This window comes from Prorops nasuta, unplaced genomic scaffold (genome assembly GCF_024137725.1).
Source record: "Prorops nasuta isolate Cenicafe-Biocafe unplaced genomic scaffold, Cenicafe_Pnas_1.2 PNAS00024, whole genome shotgun sequence".
NCBI lineage: Eukaryota > Metazoa > Arthropoda > Insecta > Hymenoptera > Bethylidae > Prorops > Prorops nasuta.
In genome coordinates, this window is record NW_027116821.1 from 1,441,333 (window position 1) to 1,462,326 (window position 20,994).

The window sequence follows — 20,994 nt, forward strand, 5'->3', positions numbered from 1 at the left end:
TTACTATATTATTACCGCTTCTATCAGTATACCAAAATTCCTATCACTATACCAAAAACGTGCTCGAGCAGAATCAATGGGCACATGGGGTATCATATGTCTTTCTCTCTCACTCTTATGCTATTAGACAGAGAAAGAAGAAAATTCTTACTATACCATTTTATCCCGAGATGATATACTTTTGACAAAAGTAAGACGATCAACCGCTACACTCGAGTATATGCAATTTACCAGATTCTCCTTATTCTCCCCACCACGACTCCTATACGTCATCGTGACGTCATCTGACGTCACCGTGACGTTTTACGCTTTGGTGAGAACTAGAGACCTGAAGCTGTCCAGCTAGTTACAAATCTAGTAGGCCATTCTTCACGAGCAGATTCGATGAATGTCAGCATACGGGCTTAACTTATTGCACTAGTGCAGCAAACAGCGAAAAAGAACAGACCTCATATTAGCCCGGCTACTCCGGCTAGCCCTCAAGCCGGACTTGGTGAACCTCACCCTTGCTTCCGCGTAGTGATGGGCGACGGCCGCGACGGCGACGTGCGACGGCGACGGGCGACGACGGCGAGTGAGTGAGCCGGCCAAGTTGAGTAAGAAAGTTAGTGAGCGTCGGTCAGCGTCGGTGTTCGTAAAATGGCGGACGGCGATATTGATTTGTACGCTGATGATCTTGAACAAGATTTCGCTCAGGTAATTCCATTATATGTGCTTTAAAATAATGAAAATATAACAACAATGTACCTTCTTAATCTAATAAATATTCACTTTGGTACAAAGTATATGTAATAGACATGCATTAGATATTAACCGAGTGTCGGCATCATGGACGTTAATTGCAATTCTAAAACTATTAGTACCTTTGTATTATCTTTCGTGTGTTCATCACAATTGTAACTGTACGTTTATCCGACAAGACTTTCTTCATATTGATTGTTGAATGAGCGTTGTTTTTAACCATACTTTATATCAATATATTTGTTGTGTACGTGTAGAATAGAAATTACCGCCAAAGTACGAATAAAGAAAATATTTTTCACATCAAACTTGTTTCTCAATTCAACATTTAAATTGGAAAAAAAGTTTTATGCAAGCACTGTCTTATAAAATAATTAAAACTAAAAATTTATTTGGTCGAATACCGAATGAATAATGCGTACTGCATCGGAAGCTAGATAATTGTCCATTATCATTTATTTTTCAATAATTATTGAAATAATAATTTCAATAGCTAAGAAATGAAATAGGTTTTTATTCAATTCCATGAGCTATTGTTAAATTTTCAGTTTTAAGATGATTAAAGTAATACAATAATAATTTTATTATTATGAATTATTTAATTTAACCTTTTCTCTTAATTTCTACATTTGTAATATTATGGTCGATTGCTCACAGCGCGACTCAAATGTGCTTCAGGATGAATTTGCTGGTGATGGAGTTGACTTATACGATGATGTAATAGCAGCTCCTGCCAGTGACAATGGTGGTGTCTCTGGTGGAAACTCTGGTGAAGGCGGAGGAGATACTAACGCTAATAATGAAGAGACGAATGGAAATGCACCTTATCATCAATTGGGTAATAATATTCAGCCCAACCAGATTGGTAGAAGACATCAATTATATGTAGGAAACTTAACATGGGTAAGCTATTTCTTTTGTCTTTATTTTCTCTTTGTTCTTAGCTTGGCACAATATTAATGTGAATTATATAAATTTTTGTTTTAGTGGACAAGCGATCAAGATATAACTGATGCTGTTCAAAGCATTGGAGTAAGTGATTTTGTTGAGGTTAAATTCTTTGAAAATCGTGCCAATGGGCAGTCAAAAGGCTTTTGTGTCATATCACTTGGCTCTGAACAAAGTATGAGACTATGCATGGAGAGGCTTCCAAAAAAAGATTTGCATGGCCAGAATCCAGTTGTGACGTTCCCTACCAAACAAGCCCTTAATCAAGTGAGTAGAATTAATATATTAATCAAGTCAATCTACAAGATTATGTGAACCATAACCTTATTTATTTTCTTTATCTCAGTTTGAGTCTCAATGTAAAATGAGGCCCCCACCAGTGCCAGCTGGCTCTAATCGTCGGGAACAAATTCAGAATCAAAGACCCCATAACCCACATCAGCATCAGCCGCAAATCCCACCTCACCAGCAGCATCCTCAGCACCCACAACAAAATCATGGCCCTAGAATGATGATGGGACCTCCTCAAGGAGTAAGGCCACAAAGAATGCCGCCTCCAGGAATGGGTCCACCTGGTCCTGGAGGACCAGGACAACAAGGTCCTCCTCGTATGCACGGCCCACCAATGGGACCTGGTCCTGGCCCACATCATCCTTTACCTGGGCATCCTAATCAAGGACCACCGCCTCCAGGATATCAGCAAGGTCCATGGAATGGACCGAGACCAAACGGACCTCCAGGTCCGCCAAGAGGGCCTAGTGGCCCGGGCGGTCCGCCGCAACAAGGTCCTCCAGTACCAGGTCCTGGACAACACAGACCTCCTGGAATGGTTAATACTTAATCATATTATGAAATGATATACGTAGTATCATGTAATTTTAACACTTGTAATTCGTGCAATTGCTAAGCGTAAATCGATACTTGTAACAAAAAAAGTGCAATTAAATCTCATCGCGAACAAAACAGATGTGCTACCGGTTCGATGTGATAATATTATATCGAACTGAACAGCACATCTGTGTTGATAGCGACGAGATCCTGATATGAGGTTCAATTTAAGAGTATATATATTTTAAAACAGTTCCACGTTGGCCCGCCTGGTCCTCCCGGTCAAGGACCCCCGCGTGGACCACCTGGACATCCTGGTGGGCCTCCAGGAGATCCAAGAGGAGCCCCTCCACGTCCTGAATGGAATCGACCACCAGGTTTGTTCATTTCTTTAATATATATTCTTTTTAGATTATTAAATTAATAGATTATTATATTATTAAATTGCTTTTGAATTTATCGTTAATTATATTGTGCTGGGAAAGTATACTTTTTTGTGTAAATGCATATTCCTATATTTATAAAATAATTAAATGATACACTGATAAAATAAACGAATTCCAATGTGCATAGGAATGCATCATGGGCCTCAGGGACCTCCAGGTTTCCCTCAACATCAGCATATGCAAGGCCCTCAACCTGGCCAAGGCCCACCACAGAGAGGACCTCCTCCAGGTTCTATGGGTGGTGAGAGAATTAAAATCTTAAAAAAAAAACTCATGATTTTATTTCTTATTTTATACACGCCTGTATGGTTTTGCATGATTTTGAGGGAAATTCTATTTTTTTTTAATCCATTTTTTAACTTGAATGAAATTAAAATGATTCTAAATAAAAAAATAAATTCTAATAAAAAGCTGATACTCCAGGACCTGGCGGACCGCCTCCGGGACATGGAGGACCTCCGCAAGGACCGCCACAAGGACCTCCAGGTGGACCAGCACCTCACGTTAATCCGGCTTTCTTTGCGCAAGGGCCACCTCACCAGCATCCGGGTCAGCATCCTCCAGGCCCACCAGGACCCCCACATGGACCACCTCATGGACCACCTCATGGTCCCCCTCATGGTCCTCCTCACGGGCCTCCGCATGGTCAGCCTCATGGACCACCTCATGTGCCTCCGCATGGCTATGGACCTCCTGCTACACAAGTATAATCTTGTTCTAGTATTTTTCGATTTTATTGTCTATAATTTTACTAATCATCTTTTATCTTTCATCATTAATTCTTTAGCCTCCGTACGGTGCCCCAGGACAAGATCACCGAGCGGACGGACCTCCACCATTAACTGATCAGGAATTTGAAGAGATTATGGGCCGAAATCGTACTGTTTCCTCCTCTGCTATCGCTAGAGCTGTATCAGACGCAGCTGCAGGAGAGTATGCCAGTGCCATAGAGACATTAGTGACTGCTATATCTTTGATCAAACAATCGAAAGTAGCTGCCGATGATAGATGTAAAATTTTGATTAGCTCATTGCAAGACACTTTACGAGGCGTTGAAACAAAAAGTTATGGATCCGCGCGCAGAGGTAATGCATGCCGATGCGTATAAAATATAATACATTTGATGGCTTGACTGATTTACTTGCTTCTTTTAGAACGTTCACGCTCGCGCGACAGAGAAAGAAGTCACAGAAGGCGCAGGGAGCGTTCAAGAAGCAGAGACCGTGAATATCGAGAACGCAGTAGAGAGAGGGACCGAGAGAGAGATAGAGAACGTGATAGAGAGCGTGAGAGAGAACGCGATCGTGATAGAGAGCGATACTACAGTGAGCCTTATCCACGTGAGAGATCACGCAGCAGGGAGAGAGATCGCGAACGTGAGAGAGATCGCGAGTATCGAGAGCGTAGCAGAGAAGAAAGGTAAGCCACTGCACACTCTTTACAGTATTTTATTTTCTTTTCGTTGTGATTTTCTTGGAAATGAAAAAATCTAGTCAGAATTTTGTTTTAAATTTAAAGGAAACAATATTATCTTTAGGTAGTTTTTTAATATATTTTCCCTATTTTTCGCTCTCCCTCCTACCTTACAATTAATTAATTTATTATTAATCATTTTGGCCAAATTTCTTAACACTTACTCCATCCAAATTAGATAACATGTATTTCGTGTAAAAGATTCGAAATGATAATTTACAAAGATAAGATACTTTAATATCCAAGAATAATCGGAAAGCTCATATTATTGGGTAGAATGAAAAAGCCTTGTGATCCGAATTGAGATACTCTGTGTAAGAGGAGTGTAACTTAAGGTGCAGGTGCACGGCGCGTGAAATACACGCGCGGCGTATCCACTTCATAGCTCCATATGTTGCACGTCTACTCCACAGTTCCATAACCGCACGTGTATTTCATATGCCGTGTACCCTCACCCTTTCACTATTTTAATTTTATTAAATTGTATTAGCTATCTTTATTTATGAAAATAACTCTTGCAATAAGAGTATTTTGATTTGTGGTAATAAAATTATATTATTTGCATTCTATAAGCTATGAAATAGCTGAAGTATACAATCATATGTAGGTAATTTTACTGAATTATTGTAGGAAGTAAAAAATTCTTTGGCGATTTTTTTGTAAATACATGTGTGTGTGTGTATTGTAATTATTTTAATGTTGATTAAGGATTTACTTGGTCGTTGAGCAAGGGAATTTAAATAGAAAATTCTTTTGAAATATTTAATTTCGTGGTTTTAATGATGCAATAATAAACTAATGAGTTCTTAAGCGTTCCCTTGCTTATATGTCTTATAGTGTATTATAATTGTTAATAGAAATAAAAAAAAGGATACGATTATACGTTAAAATAATGAATTATTATGAACTTCGTATCGTAATTGATATCATTTATAAGCGTGAAATGCGTGAAAGAAACTGTAAAACAGAAAATGAACTTGAACTACAATCAAGAAGCCATGACTTTTTGGAAAATAGTGCCCTTCACGCAATTACGCGTTCATTCATTGTTTATTGAATTATTGTAAACGAAATTTCATCACTGAATTTTAATTTAATTTATAATAATAGCTTTACTTAATTGTAAGCCTGGTTATCGTGTAAATGTCATAACACAATGTCCGTTTTCCATTAGTACGACGCGCCAATCGGCTCGACCAAGAGTAAAAGAAGAACCGCCAGAGACGCCTCCCGTCTCTTCTTCCAAGGCGTCTAGGTAATATATTATATTCTTTCTTTCTTATACGATCAAGCATATGCATGTAATAGCGCATTAATATAATATTTAAGTTTTCTTTACAATTATTACAAACATTTGAATTAATTTATTTGATGTAAAGTGCACATTAAACAGGTTTTAACTGCGTATTAATATTTTTAAATATTTTGTTCAATTTTATTTAATGTAAAATGCGCAATCAATAATTGAATTAAGGCGATTATAAACTGTATGTTTTCGATATAAAATACTCTACTATTATCATTAAAAGTAATAGTGTCAATGAAAAGTATAAAACAAATTTTAAATAAAAGAATTAGCAAAGCTTACACGTAATTCCATTTAAGTCACGCTAAGGCAATAAGTATTATAGAAAAACTATCAAATATATGATAAGTACATAAAGAAAAAAAAGTATCGAATTTTTCTTTAAATCTTTAGATTATTGGATTAGCAAGCCTACGAGTTGACGCTGAATGGAATTGATGGAAGAGCTGATACTTGTACAAGTACATTTATAAAGATAGATGAAAATGAAATGAAGAATTTTATTAAGAAATAAGATATAAGGTAATCAATCGGCTGTCGTATCCTGTGTAGGTATTATGACGATCGCTACAGAGAGCGAGAACGTGAAAGGGACCGAGAACGTGAATCAAGCAGAAGACCATCGGAACGCGAACGAGAACCTGAACGAGAACGAGAAAGAGATCGTCGTGATGAAAGAGGAGACTCTTCCCATCGTTCAAGACACTAAACGAGCAGAAGCCTCACACATTTTTAAATTCATCTTTCAATCCTGAAACCACTAATTTTACATTCACTTTTGTTAACAAACAAAACAATTAGTTTATTTCTTATTGAAATTGAAAGCGGAATTTTAAAGATCAAAAAGGAAAACTAAAATGTATTTTATGCACACATACATACACACATATATACATATAAAGTGAGAGAGACGTGTATTTTTGCGCTCCCTATACAGAAAAGTGTGTTTTCATAAAAGGAAACATCTGATAGATAATTTTGACTATTATGTTCGTTTTTTTTGTATTTTTGTTTTATGAAAACTTGATAAACAGTCGACAAACGAAAACTGACAAAATGTAAATGTAACTTCACCGCTTTTCTGTTTTGTTAATTCTTATTTTTGTCTTCATCATTTCTTACACTACGGTATGAAGATTCATGCAAAACTAAATTGTATGACAGATTTCGTAAACCATAGAGCTTTTAGTTTTTTGATGGTCGATACATTCGACCATGTGGTTTGGCTTGTACTCGTATGACATAAGAATCTTTTCAAATTACGATAATATAAACTTAAAACTTTTGACATAAAACAAAACAATGATTTGCTGTGAGCTAGAACTCTGGTCTATAATAGGATAAAAGATAGTAGCTCGTCGAAAATTCTGCATTATGCAATGTTTTAAAATGAAAAATTATTCAAGCTTGAATGATAATTGAATAAAATGTATTAATTGAGGTGTATTTGAATCGCAGAAGAGTTAGGCCAGCGAATTTGAAAGAAAGCATCGGGAAGAGCGAAGAACCACGTATGCTGAATTCATCAAGGCCTCTTCAAGCAAGAAATAAGAAGATTGTATCTTGATACAATACACATATATATATATATATATATATATATATATATATATATATATATATTTATTTATCTTTATAAATATACACATACAATTTTAAAAAAACATGTTCTTCATGAGTCTCTTAATTTTTTATGTATATACAAACAAATCCTTAATCTTTTTCACTTGTATCGATACGTTCTTATAACAGTAAAATCAACATTTTTTTATATTTAGGACACACAGCTTGCAATATATAATTTGTAAAAAAAATATAGATTAGTACTGTATAAACCTTTACAAATGTCAACATTTAAATCCATTTAAATATTCACATAAATATTAGAAATGAAAAATTGTATCATGTGGAAACATTTGTAATTACTATTTATATCTAATTATTGTGACCCTTAAGCTGCAAACGAAAGATTTAAAATTTTGTCTTTTTTGTATCCACTGCAACCTTGTAATTACTTTATATTTTGGTAGAGCTTAGAGCGTTAGTATTTTTTAACTTTTTTATAACTTGATTTTCTTTTGGCGTGTGTAGCATCAAGAGACCCTTCTTTCTAGTCCTATTAAAGAGTTCAAACTTTAAAATCTTAAAATATAATGCTTAATGCTATTGGTCTTCACAATTTTTTTTTTTTTTTTTTTTTTTTTTGTAAAGACTGCCAGATTTGATAATACATATCAATTTATACATTATTGATACTTTCAACTGTTAAAGAAGAAGAGAGAAATAAAGACTTTATATGATACTTGTGACAGTACTTTAATTTTTACAGATGGAAGTATTAATAAGTTGAAATTCAATTATAAATCGACTGATCGCCTTCAGTTCCTGACGAAAATAATCTTATACCTTACAAAATGATCTTATTTTTAATTGTTATAAATTTTAAGTGTTTGATAAATTAGGAAAACGATAATCGTTAATGCGAACAAATTTATATTTAAATATTCTAGCAAGTTTAGTCAGTAAAGACCCGTTGAAGCCAAATGGTTTTTACACAATTGATATTCCATTTTGAAATGTATTCGTACTTGACTATATCATTGATATTTAAAGCGCGGTCTAACTTCTTCAAACATCTTTACAGTCCTAGTCTACTTTATTATATCAAGCTTTAATAGCTTAGTATAATATTATAAAAACATTTATTCTTAAACCAAAACTATCAAAAAGAAATTTTGTAAATGGATTTATCAATGAAAAAGCTTTAATATTTCAAAGCTGAAGCAAAAAATTTTGAAAATTGACATTATATTTTGTTCTTATATGTTATATTTATTGCGATTTAGTTTTGTTTACCGCATTTTGTACGTCTAAGAAGAAATTCCCATGTAAAGTAGAAAACATTTTGATTTATAACTGTTAGGCGTACATCTTTACATTCTTGACAATGGTAAATTTGTCTAGCTCAATTATTCTATACTGTATTTTTTATGCCGATTAGAAAAATGATTAATTTGATGTAAAGGAGTTTAATAATGGGAATATTTTCTTCTAAAGTTTCATTATACCAATGGAAAGCAAAGATCTTTCTGTATTGCTACGCTTGCGATTTGCCCTGTGTCTTTCTGTTTTTTGTATATGATTTTTTTCTGTAACTATCGTCCTGAAAATCAAACACCTGGACATTTGCGCGTAAGGACTTAAAGGGGTAAGTGTGTAGCGTTCTAATCGCTGTTTTAATTTATCCATACCTAGTTCATAATTAATTTTAAGAGTCAGCGGTTTACTTTAATCTCTTTTCTCTTCATTCTATGGAAAGTAAACAAGCAAAGTGCAGTAAGAAAAATCTTATTAGTCTCTTGTAGATAACAAAGAAAAATGATGCATTCAAATTTTAATTTCCTCTTATTTTTTATGATGTACTACTTTCTGTTGCTTATTGAAGCAATGCCTTGTGTTCTGCAATTATATTTTACTGTAAAATTTCATAATTGTTTTGACTTTGTTGTGAACTAAAATAGTTTATTGAAATCTACCTTACGCTTGTCGAAGTTGTACAATCAAAATATTCAAATGTTCATCTCAATCAAGCATTTTACAATCATTTTACAAATATTATCAAATTTTATACGTAATATTCATTTAATGTATAACATTGTGAAATGATATGTAAGAAATCAACAAATTTACATAAGAATTATAATAATTTATATAAGTTACAGATAATTTAGGTTTTTTCTAATTTTTTGTTGTAAAGAACATTACAAATTCTATACACTAGGATTATTTATTTTAAATTGTCTTTAAACTTTTCTAAACTTGTAAAGAAAATTCAATTATTCTTTTCCCTTAATATTTTGAAGCATTCACTTATAAACAGCTGGTTGAGCTGTGCTGCATGAGAGTCATTGCCACATCTGTGATGTTGAATTATATATTTGTTGCATTTAAAGATCATAAATTCTCACAAATTGTTGGCAAAACTGTATATGTTAAAAGAAAAAGAATATTGCATTTATTGTTGCTCAAAAGTCTTATAATATTACTTTAAATACTGTTTATTTTTTACTGACTGTTCTTAACTTTGAGCTGTGATATTTACAAACTTGCAATTATGAAAGTATTATTATAATAAAAGTGTAGAAAATGCTTAAATTGTTCAAGTTTTATGTATAAAACAATTTAAAATATTTTAATATTAAAATTATAAAGTACTATACTTGCTACTGAAAGAGAAGCTAAGTTTATAACTTATATTTATAGTATATGATATAACAGGCTTAATCAGATAAAAAATTTTAGTATTTTATAATATGACCAACAATACGTGGATTTTGTATATACTTTTATAATGACTAGTATTATAGAAATAAATTATATAAATTTTTATAAATTTTTTTTTGTATATGTATACATATGCTTGACGGAGCATCGGATAATAGAATTATTGATTTACAAAAATCTTCAATGTATCTTATAAGATGCAAAAAAACTTGCGTTTAATTTTCATGTATGATGGAGGCACCTAAACAATTTTTTCTCCATTAAACAATTAATGTGATACGCATGACTGCAAGGAAAAATTGCGATACCATTTGTACCAAGTAAAACTGGTGTATCGAGGGAGAGCGTGCAATAGGAACATACTTGAGATTTGTCTTGAAAGATAGTACCCCAATTATGGGGTCCTTTCGGAAATTCGTTGATGTTGATAGCCCGGCATAAATCTTTTCCCATTGTTTCCACCAATTTTTTATGCACCTAAATACAAAATTTGCATGATTAATCTCTCCACATAAGAAAATGTTCATTTAATAGTTTTACCTCTTTAGAGCACAATGCAATGTGTTCAGCTATGGATGTATTGCTCCTACTAAAATCAATTGCTGTACTTTTTACACCATACCGATTCAAAATTTTTGTGTAAATCAGTGACTTAAATATGCTACAAGAAATTTTACCTCAATTATAATTTTATCATCATACAAATTAAACAAGGTTTTTTACCTTTTGTCAAACATAACATTTCCTAAGCTGGATTCTAGACGCTCCAAGAAACTGAAAGTTTCTTCTACCCCATATTTTTTAAAAATCTGTTGTAAAATGTTAGTCCAATCATAAAAAAATTCACCTTCATTTTCATCCTTTGTGCTTTTTAAACAAAACAAACATTTCTTATCTAAAGCTACATATAAAAATTTGATTGCACTTTTCCACTTTTTCTTTCCTAATTTTGGAAGGAGAATTGATAAGATCCTGGAGTCTATTGTTTGGATACATTCTTGAAGAATATGATTAATAGGAAGTTTTGCATGTATATAGTAGGGTAAATATTCTTGCCACATGTATGGAATATTCTTACAAATGTACAAACACATCTTGCTACAAGTAATGTTTCTACTTAACAAGGCATTGCCTAATTCTAAAAATTTAATTTTAATTGTATCATTTATCGGCTCTGGAAAACCACACAAACATTTTGGTATATTGCTTACATTTATCTCCACGAAAACTCGACATAATTCTTCATTTACAAGGTCATTAGTGTTCTCCATTATTTTTTCCGCAGATGAATTACTTAACAGAGTTTCAAAATAATGATGCTGTAAGCTTGACATAATCTCAGAGGCATGATTGTTGAGTGAGAACAAATTTTCTAAACTATTTATATTTGTCCGAATATCTAAAATAATTAATTGTAATTCGTCCTCTGTTATATCAGGAGTGATACAATTGATCAGAGAGCATAGTTTTTGAGTTTCTTCTTGAATTTCATTATTATGTATTTCTTCTAAAAGCACCTCGTTTTCAATTGACTCTGTTTCTTCTACAAGCTTCTCAGTTCCTTCATTCAAGTCCAACTTACATTGACTTGAATCTAAACATTTTCTTTCTGGAATCTCATTAGTCCCATTTGAACTTTCTCTAGTAAAACTTACAGGGTTTACAAGCACAATGCCAGATTCTAATTTCATTAACTGACCAACAATCTCTGAATTCAACAAAAATATCAATGGTTGTAGTAGCTGTTTGATTTCATCATCTTTCATATCCGATTTAAAAATTGTAGATCCCTCAACACACCTTGCTTTCTTTTCTTGATGGTAAATTTCAATCATCTTTTCACATACTTTCCTCTTCCAAGGTTTTTCTATGCTTTGATTAGTCAAATAATCAATATTATTATCATCAATTATTTTTTGAATTTGATTAATAAATTTTATACATATGTCTAAACAATCTTTGTAATGTTTGTCTTTATACAATTGTATTATTATGTCATTAATTGATATAAATGTAATGCAATGAAACCTAATATCATTTGTCATTAAATATATGGAGTTTCCCACTAAACAGGCCATGCTTATATTTGAAAACTCATTGTTCCATAAAACTATACTGGCAGATATAGGATCAATTATGTATAAACCAAAGGATGTCCATGAGAATATGTATCTTTCTGCTATGACATCAAGATATGATAGATTAATAGATTGTGTTGGAAAAATTTTGTTTGTTTGTTCTACAAAGTCATGGAATGTTAAGAGTGTTTGATCCTTGCCAAACCATTTATATTCCCTTGCTCTGAAAACTGGAGAAGGTGGTATTGCTAAAGCTTCTCTGAATTGATGTGTCTTAATAACAGTACCATTCACTGATACTTCCCAAATTCTAGAACTGGGCCTAGCACAAAATATTCTTTTACAGTGCTCTTCTTCTATTAAGCGAGTATTGCTTTCTTGAATAAGATTAAATAATCCTTTTTTCAATGTACTTGCTTCATTTATTTGTTTAGTATGTTCTTTATGCTCATTTAAATTATCATTATAATTAAAAAAACATGCTCCAAATTCACCATTCCTGACTTTATTACCTATTTGCTTGTACTGTTCATTGATTGTATCAGATATAAAACAACGTGTTAGAGTAGATATCAATAAGAGAGGGGAGTTAAAGCATAACTGTACAATACTTGAGTCTAAATTCATTAGGATACATGAGGGAGTTTGAAACATACCATTTACCTGCAAAAGAAAAATAATATGATTCTAGCAATCAGCACAAATATGATGAAATATTGGATATTGTTTAAAACCTACACTAAAAATTGAAAGTACCATAACAGATACTCTACCAATATTGTCTCCAACAAAGAGCTCGGAATTATTATTATTCCAACAGAGACAAGTCACTCGGTTTCCCAAGTGCTCTCTGGATGTTGCAATTACTTTAGCAGCTACTTTAAATTGAATTAGACAAACTATACCTCTGTTAGTTGCTATAGCTATTGTTTTCTCATTAGGGGATATTGACGTACACAGAACAGCACCTTCCTTAATAGACGTAAAAAGAAATAGTTAATAGACAGTTTAGTAAATACTAAAACGCAAAATGTTTTAATTTTACCGATAATGGTAGCAATTTAAAAAATTTGCATGATTTTCGTTTAAATAAATAAACACTTCCAATCGTAGAGCCTAAGGCAATATAATTTTGTGAAGCAGTAAAACATAGATACTGAAAAAAGATAATAAAATTATAGGTTATTTAAAAATATTTGATAGACCAAAATATTACCTTTATCCTACTTGATGAACTTATAGGAGCATGAAGAAGAGAATTTATCTCTTCATATTCTGCTAGTATATGTGGTAATTCTAACATGATTTAAGTTTTGGTAAATTTAAAATATAAAAAATCAAGGTGTACTCTCTTCTTAAGAGTTAGTGTAAAATTTTCACACAGGCATTTAACCTAAGATATAGCAATAAATAGAGACAGCTTGTTAAAATTTATATTGAACATATATTTGTCTCTTCATAAAAATATACATTGCTATGATCACTACAAATAATTAACGATGTTTACAAAACAGTGGCAAACGGCATTTACTGTTGTACAGATAATATCCAAATATCTCTAAATTCAATATATATTACACCTATCAAACTTATTTCTCATCATATTATCTGAAATATATTTATTAATAAATTTATAGAAAACTATTTTTTTTCAATCACCTTATTGTTGTTGGGTGAAATTGCAGTATATCGTTTAGTATTGCGCATTTAATGCGTTCGATACTTTGCTTCGATATTTTTCGTATATCGATCTTTCTTGAATTTTTGAATTTTGTGATATATCTTGCTTTACACTATACAGTGCTATACAGCCTCAAAGGGGTCATTGGGGGCTTGGGGGCCATATTTAACTTTCTAACGTATGTTTTAGGTTTACAGTGATTAATAGTAATAATAAATTGTCAAGAAGTAGCTGGTTACTTAGTATAATTTTTATTATTGGAAGTACTAAGAACGATTAACCTTAAATTTTTTAAATTACAAACTGTACAGGTAAATAAAACTACCTTTCACACTTTTTCATCAAGTTTTATTAATTATAATAAATTAATGAAAAATTAATAACTATTTTGATAAAATTCTCTTTGTGTAGAGCTCATGTCTTGATGGAGATTTATACTTTTGACAAAAGCTTACAAGAGAGATTGGTGGAATTTACTGAAATACTCTGCAGTCGTGGAGTTACAGTACCAGCTTCTCAAGTTCGAACAGAATGGACTTATTATGTTGAATTGGTAATAGAGCCAGTTGGTTGGAAAGCATTGTGGAAGATTCCACGTTTGCTGTGTCAAGATTTTAATATACACTATCCAACAATTGTGGCAGTAGTTATTGAGAGTATAAATTTTGAAGATTTGTGTGCATTGGTAAAAATTACAGCTGTTCAAGATGAAATTCATTTACCCGAGAAATATGAAGTGTCTTTAATAGAACTTTATCCCACTATAAATCAAGAAAACATTGCTCTTGACATGATGGGTACTGCTACTTGCATAGATAAGCTAAGATTTTTCTTCAATTATTTATGGATGCCTTGGGACATGGATGATGATGAGAATATTGATTGGGTAACCAATCATTTAGAGCCTAGAATTAGGTTATATTATGATATGAATAGAAATGTCATAAGTAAAGAAACATCAGATGCTATTAGAAACTTGATAAGAGAAGGTAGGGAGATACAAGAAAAAATTACAAGACTTGAAGATTCTATATGTGACGATGAGGAAACTCATGCAGCTATGGATGAAGGGACAACATGTAAACTAATGAAGCTGCATTTGAGATTACAGCAGATTAAGACTGAGATGGAAGTTCTTGAAAATCCAGTAATGAGGGAAATGCTTGCAAGAACGCATCAAATGCCAAATAGTCATGACAAATCAAATATGATATCTAATGAGGATAAACAAACAGGACATTTTATTTGGCTAGGTGGCTCTTTGGAAGCATTGAAAGGAAATTTAGATAGACTTCAAACTTTGAGCTCTAAAGATTTATTTTTTAAGTAAATAAAATTGATTGACTATTGTTAGCATCTGAACAATCCTTATATTATTGTGCTATTTTTTAGAATATCTAATTCCTTGGAAGATGCATTGCAAACCTGTAATGCCAATGATATTGTTTTATTAGGAGAAGGTCAGTACCAAGTGGAAAATGCTGGTGGATTGGAAGAAGGGGGCATTATTAAAGGAATCTTCAATTTTGAAAACACAGTACTTTTTCCAAAGGAAACAGAAGGTGGCCGCTCAGTGTTAGATTTTTCAGCAAGCATGGTAAAATAATAATATACCTAATTTCTTGGGCAGCAGTAAGGCATTAACTTAAGAAATTGTGCAATTAATTTTAGGCAACATTGGAAAACTTTTCATTAAACCTGGCTGATTTCCAGGCTGGCATAATTATTAGAAAGGGTTGTGTTAAGATGAAAGATTGTAAAATCTTCACTATTAATGCTTCAACCATTAAATTAGGTCTAGTAGTTTTACCAGGTGCACAACTTTTGGTTGAAAATTCAACATTTGTAAACTTGGGTACAGCTATTGCTGCTTATGCAACTGGATCAGTAACATTAAAAAATTGTAGTTTTAAAAATTGCGGAGAAGGTGTTCAGGTATTACCCACTTAAGTTTTGTTAGAATATCTTCTTTTTATTTCCATGTAAAAGGAATAATAATGGCAATACATTTTTAGCTGCATGACAAAGCTACTCTGATTGCATCAGAATGTGATTTCTCGGATTTTAAAGAATACGCTATTCGAATAGAAACAAGCAAATATTTGACAAATTCTGACAGTAAAACCGGTAGTATTGAATTGCTAAAGAATATTCCAGAAATTTCTTTAAATGATTGTAAATTTGAAAAAAATACAAAAGCTGATGTGATATTAAGAACGGCTGAATCGACACTGTCAAAGAATAGTAATAATTAATTTTCATGGTATTTTATTGATGACCTGTGTGTGTGTGAGCATTAATTAATTCAGTAATGTTTCTTATATCGCAAAATCAATATAAAAAAATAAAGTTTTAATATTTGTGTCTAATCGTTAATAGAGCGTCTGATTGTCCAAAATTTGATTTGGTTCTTTTTTTTTAATATCTGTGCGCTCCCTTGGGGTCAGAGATGACGTCAACATCCTATAGTTTTAATTAATGACGTATAGTGACGTATACATACTAGGTATAGGCTGCGTTCATTTATGTACTGCCAGTACTGAAAACCTATATATTTGACGTGACATACATTGTAGAATTTTAGTACTCGCAATTAATAAACGAACGCAGCCATAATGGTACAGTGTGTAATTTGTCATATGTGAACAGTACGGCGTGTATTGTAAAGTGTGTGTTATACGCGTGTGCAATATATATTATTTCGGGTTAATCGTTTATAATTAAACAAAGGTTGTCTTGTATCTACAGTGATAATAAAATACAGAAATGTAGTTAAAATAAGTCATGGTAAGTCGAAGCTGCATTTTTAATACAAGAGTATTGAAAATACAAAAATGTGCGCATAACCTATTTTCCGAAAGTTTATATAGTTTTTGAAGGATATATTCAAATCTTTGGTTATCCCGTAATAAACATTGATCGGGAATATAAGAAAATGTAACGTCTAGTTTTATAACCACCCGTTTCATGTACCTTTTTCTACCGGTACTGACTTTAACCTAAAACAGATACTAACCGAACGTGATATAAGCATTACTTATAGTATAAATCTATAATAAAAATCTCAAATATATTACTTTATATCATTAACATTGGAAAATCTATAGTTGTAGTAAAAACAAATTGCTATTTACAATGTAAGATTAAATTTTTTATTATAATAAATAATAAATAGTGTATGCAGTTGTTATGGTTTAAATTGTACTTTAATAATCTTTGTTATTTTTTTCTTTCAGTTTAACTGGCGGACCCTGCTTCATAGCAATGTGATAAAACTGAAATTTAACGTGACAAAAAATTCAATTGATTGGTTTCGTAATTCGTATTACCCTTCGAGATTAAACAAGATGGTAGAGACAAGAAAATTATTAGAGGCAATAGATGTGCAGACTCAAATTGGCAACACACGTGAGTTAAAAGACTCGGATTCGATGTTTGTATTCAAGCAGACAGACACCGATTACGAAGAGCCGCCGTCGGACGAAGAGGTAAGTCCAACCTATTTAATTTCTAGGCTGCCGGCAAATCCAATTCTCATGATTGTATGCCCCTAACCTGTTACTATAAGCCAATAATTTTTTACAAATAAAAATATATATTTTGACTCACCAACTAGCAAAAAGAATCCTTTCAGAGTTCCATTTCATGTGACAAAATGTAGCTCTTTTTGAATTCTCTTGATATTACAAAATTTCTTAAGAATTCATAAAGAATTCAAGAGATAATAATTCTTTTATTTCTTAAAAGAAGTTCCGCAATTGTTGAAAAAAAAACTTTTTTTACCAGCTGTATTCTGCATTACTATTGCCAATAACCTACATTTAACCTTCAGAGAACTCGCGCTTTTCCCTAGATAATTTAAAAAAATGTAATGCAAATTAATATACATATATGATTTAAATGACCTGTAAATACAGCATATTTCTCGATAGTCACATATATGCTCCCTCCTGAATGTTAGTGCGTAAAGGGCTGATATTTTTTCACACTACTTTAACCACTTTTTAAAATAAAAGTTACATATATATATGTAACCTAAGTATCAAGAGACACGGTAGTGTCTCGACGGCAAGTACATAAAAGTAGGTATAGACGTATCTATACCGCCGTCGAGGCACTACTGTATCTTATACAGCAAGTTTGGCCGTCTCAATTTTTAAATCGATTTTTCTCCGTGAATGATACACTGTCATGATTCAAGTAAAGCTTTTCTTAAAATAGTTTTGAACAAGCTTTCATTTGAGCCCATGAACATCAAAATCGATTCACGCTATCCAGAGATATCATACTCAGTTAGCTATATATATATATATCGAAAATTAAGATTCTTCTCTTTCGTCATCTTCTCCAGCCAGAATATATGTCTCGGGCTGAAGTTGGCCGTTAAGAGGAAAATGACGTCATTTTTTCTCAGCGTTGCCAACCGGTTAAACTCAACGACAAAACCAGTGTTGTGAACTATCAAATAAAATCGATGTAATCGATATAATTAATCCGGCGAACACTGTTAACTGTCAATTGTAATGTGAGGTTATTTATATTTAATACAGTGAGGTTAATCATTGCTATGTTAGTGAATGTGTTAAATTTTCAATATGACAAATGAATTCGAATAATAATGACATAAGGTGTCGACAAATATTAGATAAGTATAACATTATATTTTACAATACTAGATGTTAATATACTTTGTGGTACTTTGTGAAATTTCTTTTTCAGATAAATTGAGATAGAACATTTCCATTTTCATTGCTGAGGATAGTAGAGCTGACTGGATGAAATAAGATTAATATTTACATATTTTCAACACTGAGCCAAGGGGAAGTATACTTTCAACATTTATGTGCATCGATGATTATCAGGAGCATATAAATTAAAAAAAATTGTTAAGATATTTGATAAACATATGCTAAAATTTCAGGTATGGAAGTCATTAACAAAATTCATGTTTAACTTTTTCTTTTCTTTAAATTCATATGGACTTCAACTGCCCGATAGGTTATATCACATATAAGAATAATTTTCCATGAGACAATAACAGTTTCTGCTTATTATATATACAAACAATTTTCCAGAAGACAATAAAACTTTCTTATTACTACGATTAAAGAAAAGTAGATGAATATTTTCTAATCGCTATTTAATATTCAATTATAATATAAAAAAGTATTATAACCAAATATTTATCTACGCTTCCCTAATCAGAATAGAAACAAATTATTATTATCTCCAAAATAATTATTCAAATGTAATTTTTTATAAAAATAACATTAAATTTTATAATATAATATGTAATACATTTTTTGGTACTTAGTGAGATTTTAATTCTGATTGAATTACAATAACGTGTTTATTGTGTCATTGTGCAGGCTTGAGCTGTAATATTTAATAGAAGAAGTCAGAAATGATACCAGTTTACCATAGAAAGAGCCATAATGAAAAGTTAATGTTGAGAGTTAAACCTAAGGAAAAGGTGGAGAAATTAAAAAATTTGGAAGCCAATTTTTAATAGTTAAAAGCTTGCAGGTGATTCTTGGCATAATAAACTCTTTGAAATATATAAGTTAATTAAATAATAAATATAATGATAACATCATCTAGAAATGAGACCATGACAAGAAATCATCATTTTAATATTTTCCATGCAATAGAATATACAGTGAAAAATTTTGCGACACTGAAAGCAGTATATCCACAAAAGAGAGGCTTCCATTGCATTAATTTGTGTATTTTCTAGTTTATATTAATGAAAAGAAAATACAAATGGCACTATATAGTTTGCTTGAAAAAGAACCCTGATTCATAGTTGATATTGGGAGTAACAGTTAAGAAAAAGGTAAAAAAAGGGATCAATTTCTAAGCAAATTCTTGAAAATGAAGGGCTTGTAGGTGATTTCAGACATAAAGTTTTAGAAATATAAATCAAATAGTTAATGAATATTATAATAAAATCATATAGATGTGTAAAGATGATAATAATTCATGATTTCAATCATTTACATATGATGGGGCATAAAATGAATAAATTTAGGAAACTGAAAGATGTACATTTAAGAAGAGATGAGGCTTCCATTTCATTAATTGGTGTATTTCCAAGGTTATATTAATGAATATAAAATATAAATGGCACTAGTATACTGGAGAAAGTGCCATAATTTAAAGTTGATGTTGAAAGTAACAGTTAATAAAATGATGGATAAATATAAATTAATTTATAAGAAAATCCTTGAGACTGAAGTGCTTGGCAAGTGATTTTGGGTATACAATTGTGGAATTAGAAATCACATAGTTGATGAAAATAATAACAAACTCATGTAGATCTGTAAATATGACAAGAATTCATGATTTCAATATTTCACATGTATAATAGAGCATACAGTGTGTAACTTCAGGAAACTGAAAGCAGTATACCTAAAAAACATAGGCTTCCGTTGCATTAACTGGTATATATTAATGAAAAGAATATATAAATGTCACTGGTTTACCAGAGAAAGAGCCATAATACAAAGGTGATAGTGAGAGTAACACCTCAGAAAAAGGTGGATTTAAAGGTAAATTTAGAAACAAATTTTTGAAAGCTAAAGGCTTTAAGGTGATTTTGGGTATAAGATGTTGAAAATATAATTCAAACAGTCATTGAATCCTAGGTTAAATGCCTCTAAAAGTGTAATTATGATAAAAACTCATCATTGTAATATATTGTATTTTATTTAATAGATTAATAAATAAATATCTCGAATTGGAGCTTTACATTATGAAACGATGAGAACATTGGAAAATGTTTTGTTAGATTGAATTAGTTAAAACAATTTTTAGTTTTAATTCCTATATTCTTACAAAACGTACTAAGATCCCACAAAAAACAAACCTCGCTTGTAAAAAAAGGACGGCAAGTACATAAGTCGTATCTAGCATGATTAAAATATAGTAATATAAAATATTTTATTTAAAAAAAAATAGTGAAATCCAAATGTTAGGCAAGTATAAATTTTTACCATGGCAAAAATTGAAATTTGGAAAAAAGTAAATAGTAATACAAAAATTACTTGCCGGGCCCGTAATATCCATGTGTAAGTCGTTATCTTGCTATATAAGCGTTGCTTCTCGTAAGTTAAAAATGTGGCTATTTAATACGATTGCATACAACGGGCCCGGCAAGTAATTTTTGTATCACTATTTACTTTTTTCTCCAAATTTCAATTTTTGTCA

The 20,994-nt window shown here is 31.6% G+C and overlaps 3 protein-coding genes across 7 annotated transcripts in view; 2 read left to right on the top strand and 1 right to left on the bottom strand.

Annotated features, from left to right (window-relative positions):
* The window catches only part of Cpsf6 (cleavage and polyadenylation specificity factor subunit 6), a 24,256-nt gene continuing 3,262 nt past the window's right edge, over window positions 1–20,994 (top strand). The window contains exons 1-11 of one of the 3 annotated variants that reach the window (XM_066740896.1): window positions 3–696; window positions 1,399–1,644; window positions 1,729–1,956; window positions 2,036–2,518; window positions 2,771–2,894; window positions 3,091–3,204; window positions 3,375–3,667; window positions 3,751–4,048; window positions 4,118–4,382; window positions 5,611–5,691; window positions 6,295–7,292. In XM_066740896.1, coding sequence (XP_066596993.1) covers window positions 640–696; window positions 1,399–1,644; window positions 1,729–1,956; window positions 2,036–2,518; window positions 2,771–2,894; window positions 3,091–3,204; window positions 3,375–3,667; window positions 3,751–4,048; window positions 4,118–4,382; window positions 5,611–5,691; window positions 6,295–6,451 — 2,346 coding nt within the window. In that variant the 5' untranslated portion in view covers window positions 3–639 and the 3' untranslated portion in view covers window positions 6,452–7,292. Of the gene's footprint in view, window positions 697–1,398; window positions 1,645–1,728; window positions 1,957–2,035; window positions 2,519–2,770; window positions 2,895–3,090; window positions 3,205–3,374; window positions 3,668–3,750; window positions 4,049–4,117; window positions 4,383–5,610; window positions 5,692–6,294; window positions 7,293–20,994 lie in introns of those variants that run through there. The other 2 variants (XM_066740897.1, XM_066740898.1) reach the window with 2 other exon arrangements.
* On the bottom strand, window positions 7,436–13,802 carry pink (WD40 repeat domain-containing protein pink). Its single transcript, XM_066740895.1, has 6 exons — window positions 13,321–13,802; window positions 13,150–13,260; window positions 12,843–13,076; window positions 10,750–12,767; window positions 10,567–10,687; window positions 7,436–10,503 (listed from the first exon to the last, which is right to left on the bottom strand). Exons 1-6 carry the CDS (start codon window positions 13,405–13,407, stop codon window positions 10,249–10,251), a joined length of 2,826 nt encoding a protein of 941 aa, XP_066596992.1. The 5' UTR covers window positions 13,408–13,802; the 3' UTR covers window positions 7,436–10,248.
* LOC136781894 (pseudouridylate synthase RPUSD2-like) overlaps window positions 13,926–20,994 on the top strand; it is a 26,770-nt gene continuing 19,701 nt past the window's right edge. The window contains exons 1-6 of one of the 3 annotated variants that reach the window (XR_010824027.1): window positions 13,926–14,096; window positions 14,197–15,111; window positions 15,178–15,382; window positions 15,457–15,720; window positions 15,801–16,572; window positions 17,022–17,162. Coding sequence is in view for 2 of the 3 variants with exons in the window: in XM_066740899.1 (XP_066596996.1) it covers window positions 16,570–16,572; window positions 17,022–17,273 (255 nt within the window). In the remaining variant the exon portion in view is untranslated. Of the gene's footprint in view, window positions 14,097–14,196; window positions 15,112–15,177; window positions 15,383–15,456; window positions 15,721–15,800; window positions 16,573–16,687; window positions 16,923–17,021; window positions 17,274–20,994 lie in introns of those variants that run through there. The other 2 variants (XM_066740899.1, XM_066740900.1) reach the window with 2 other exon arrangements.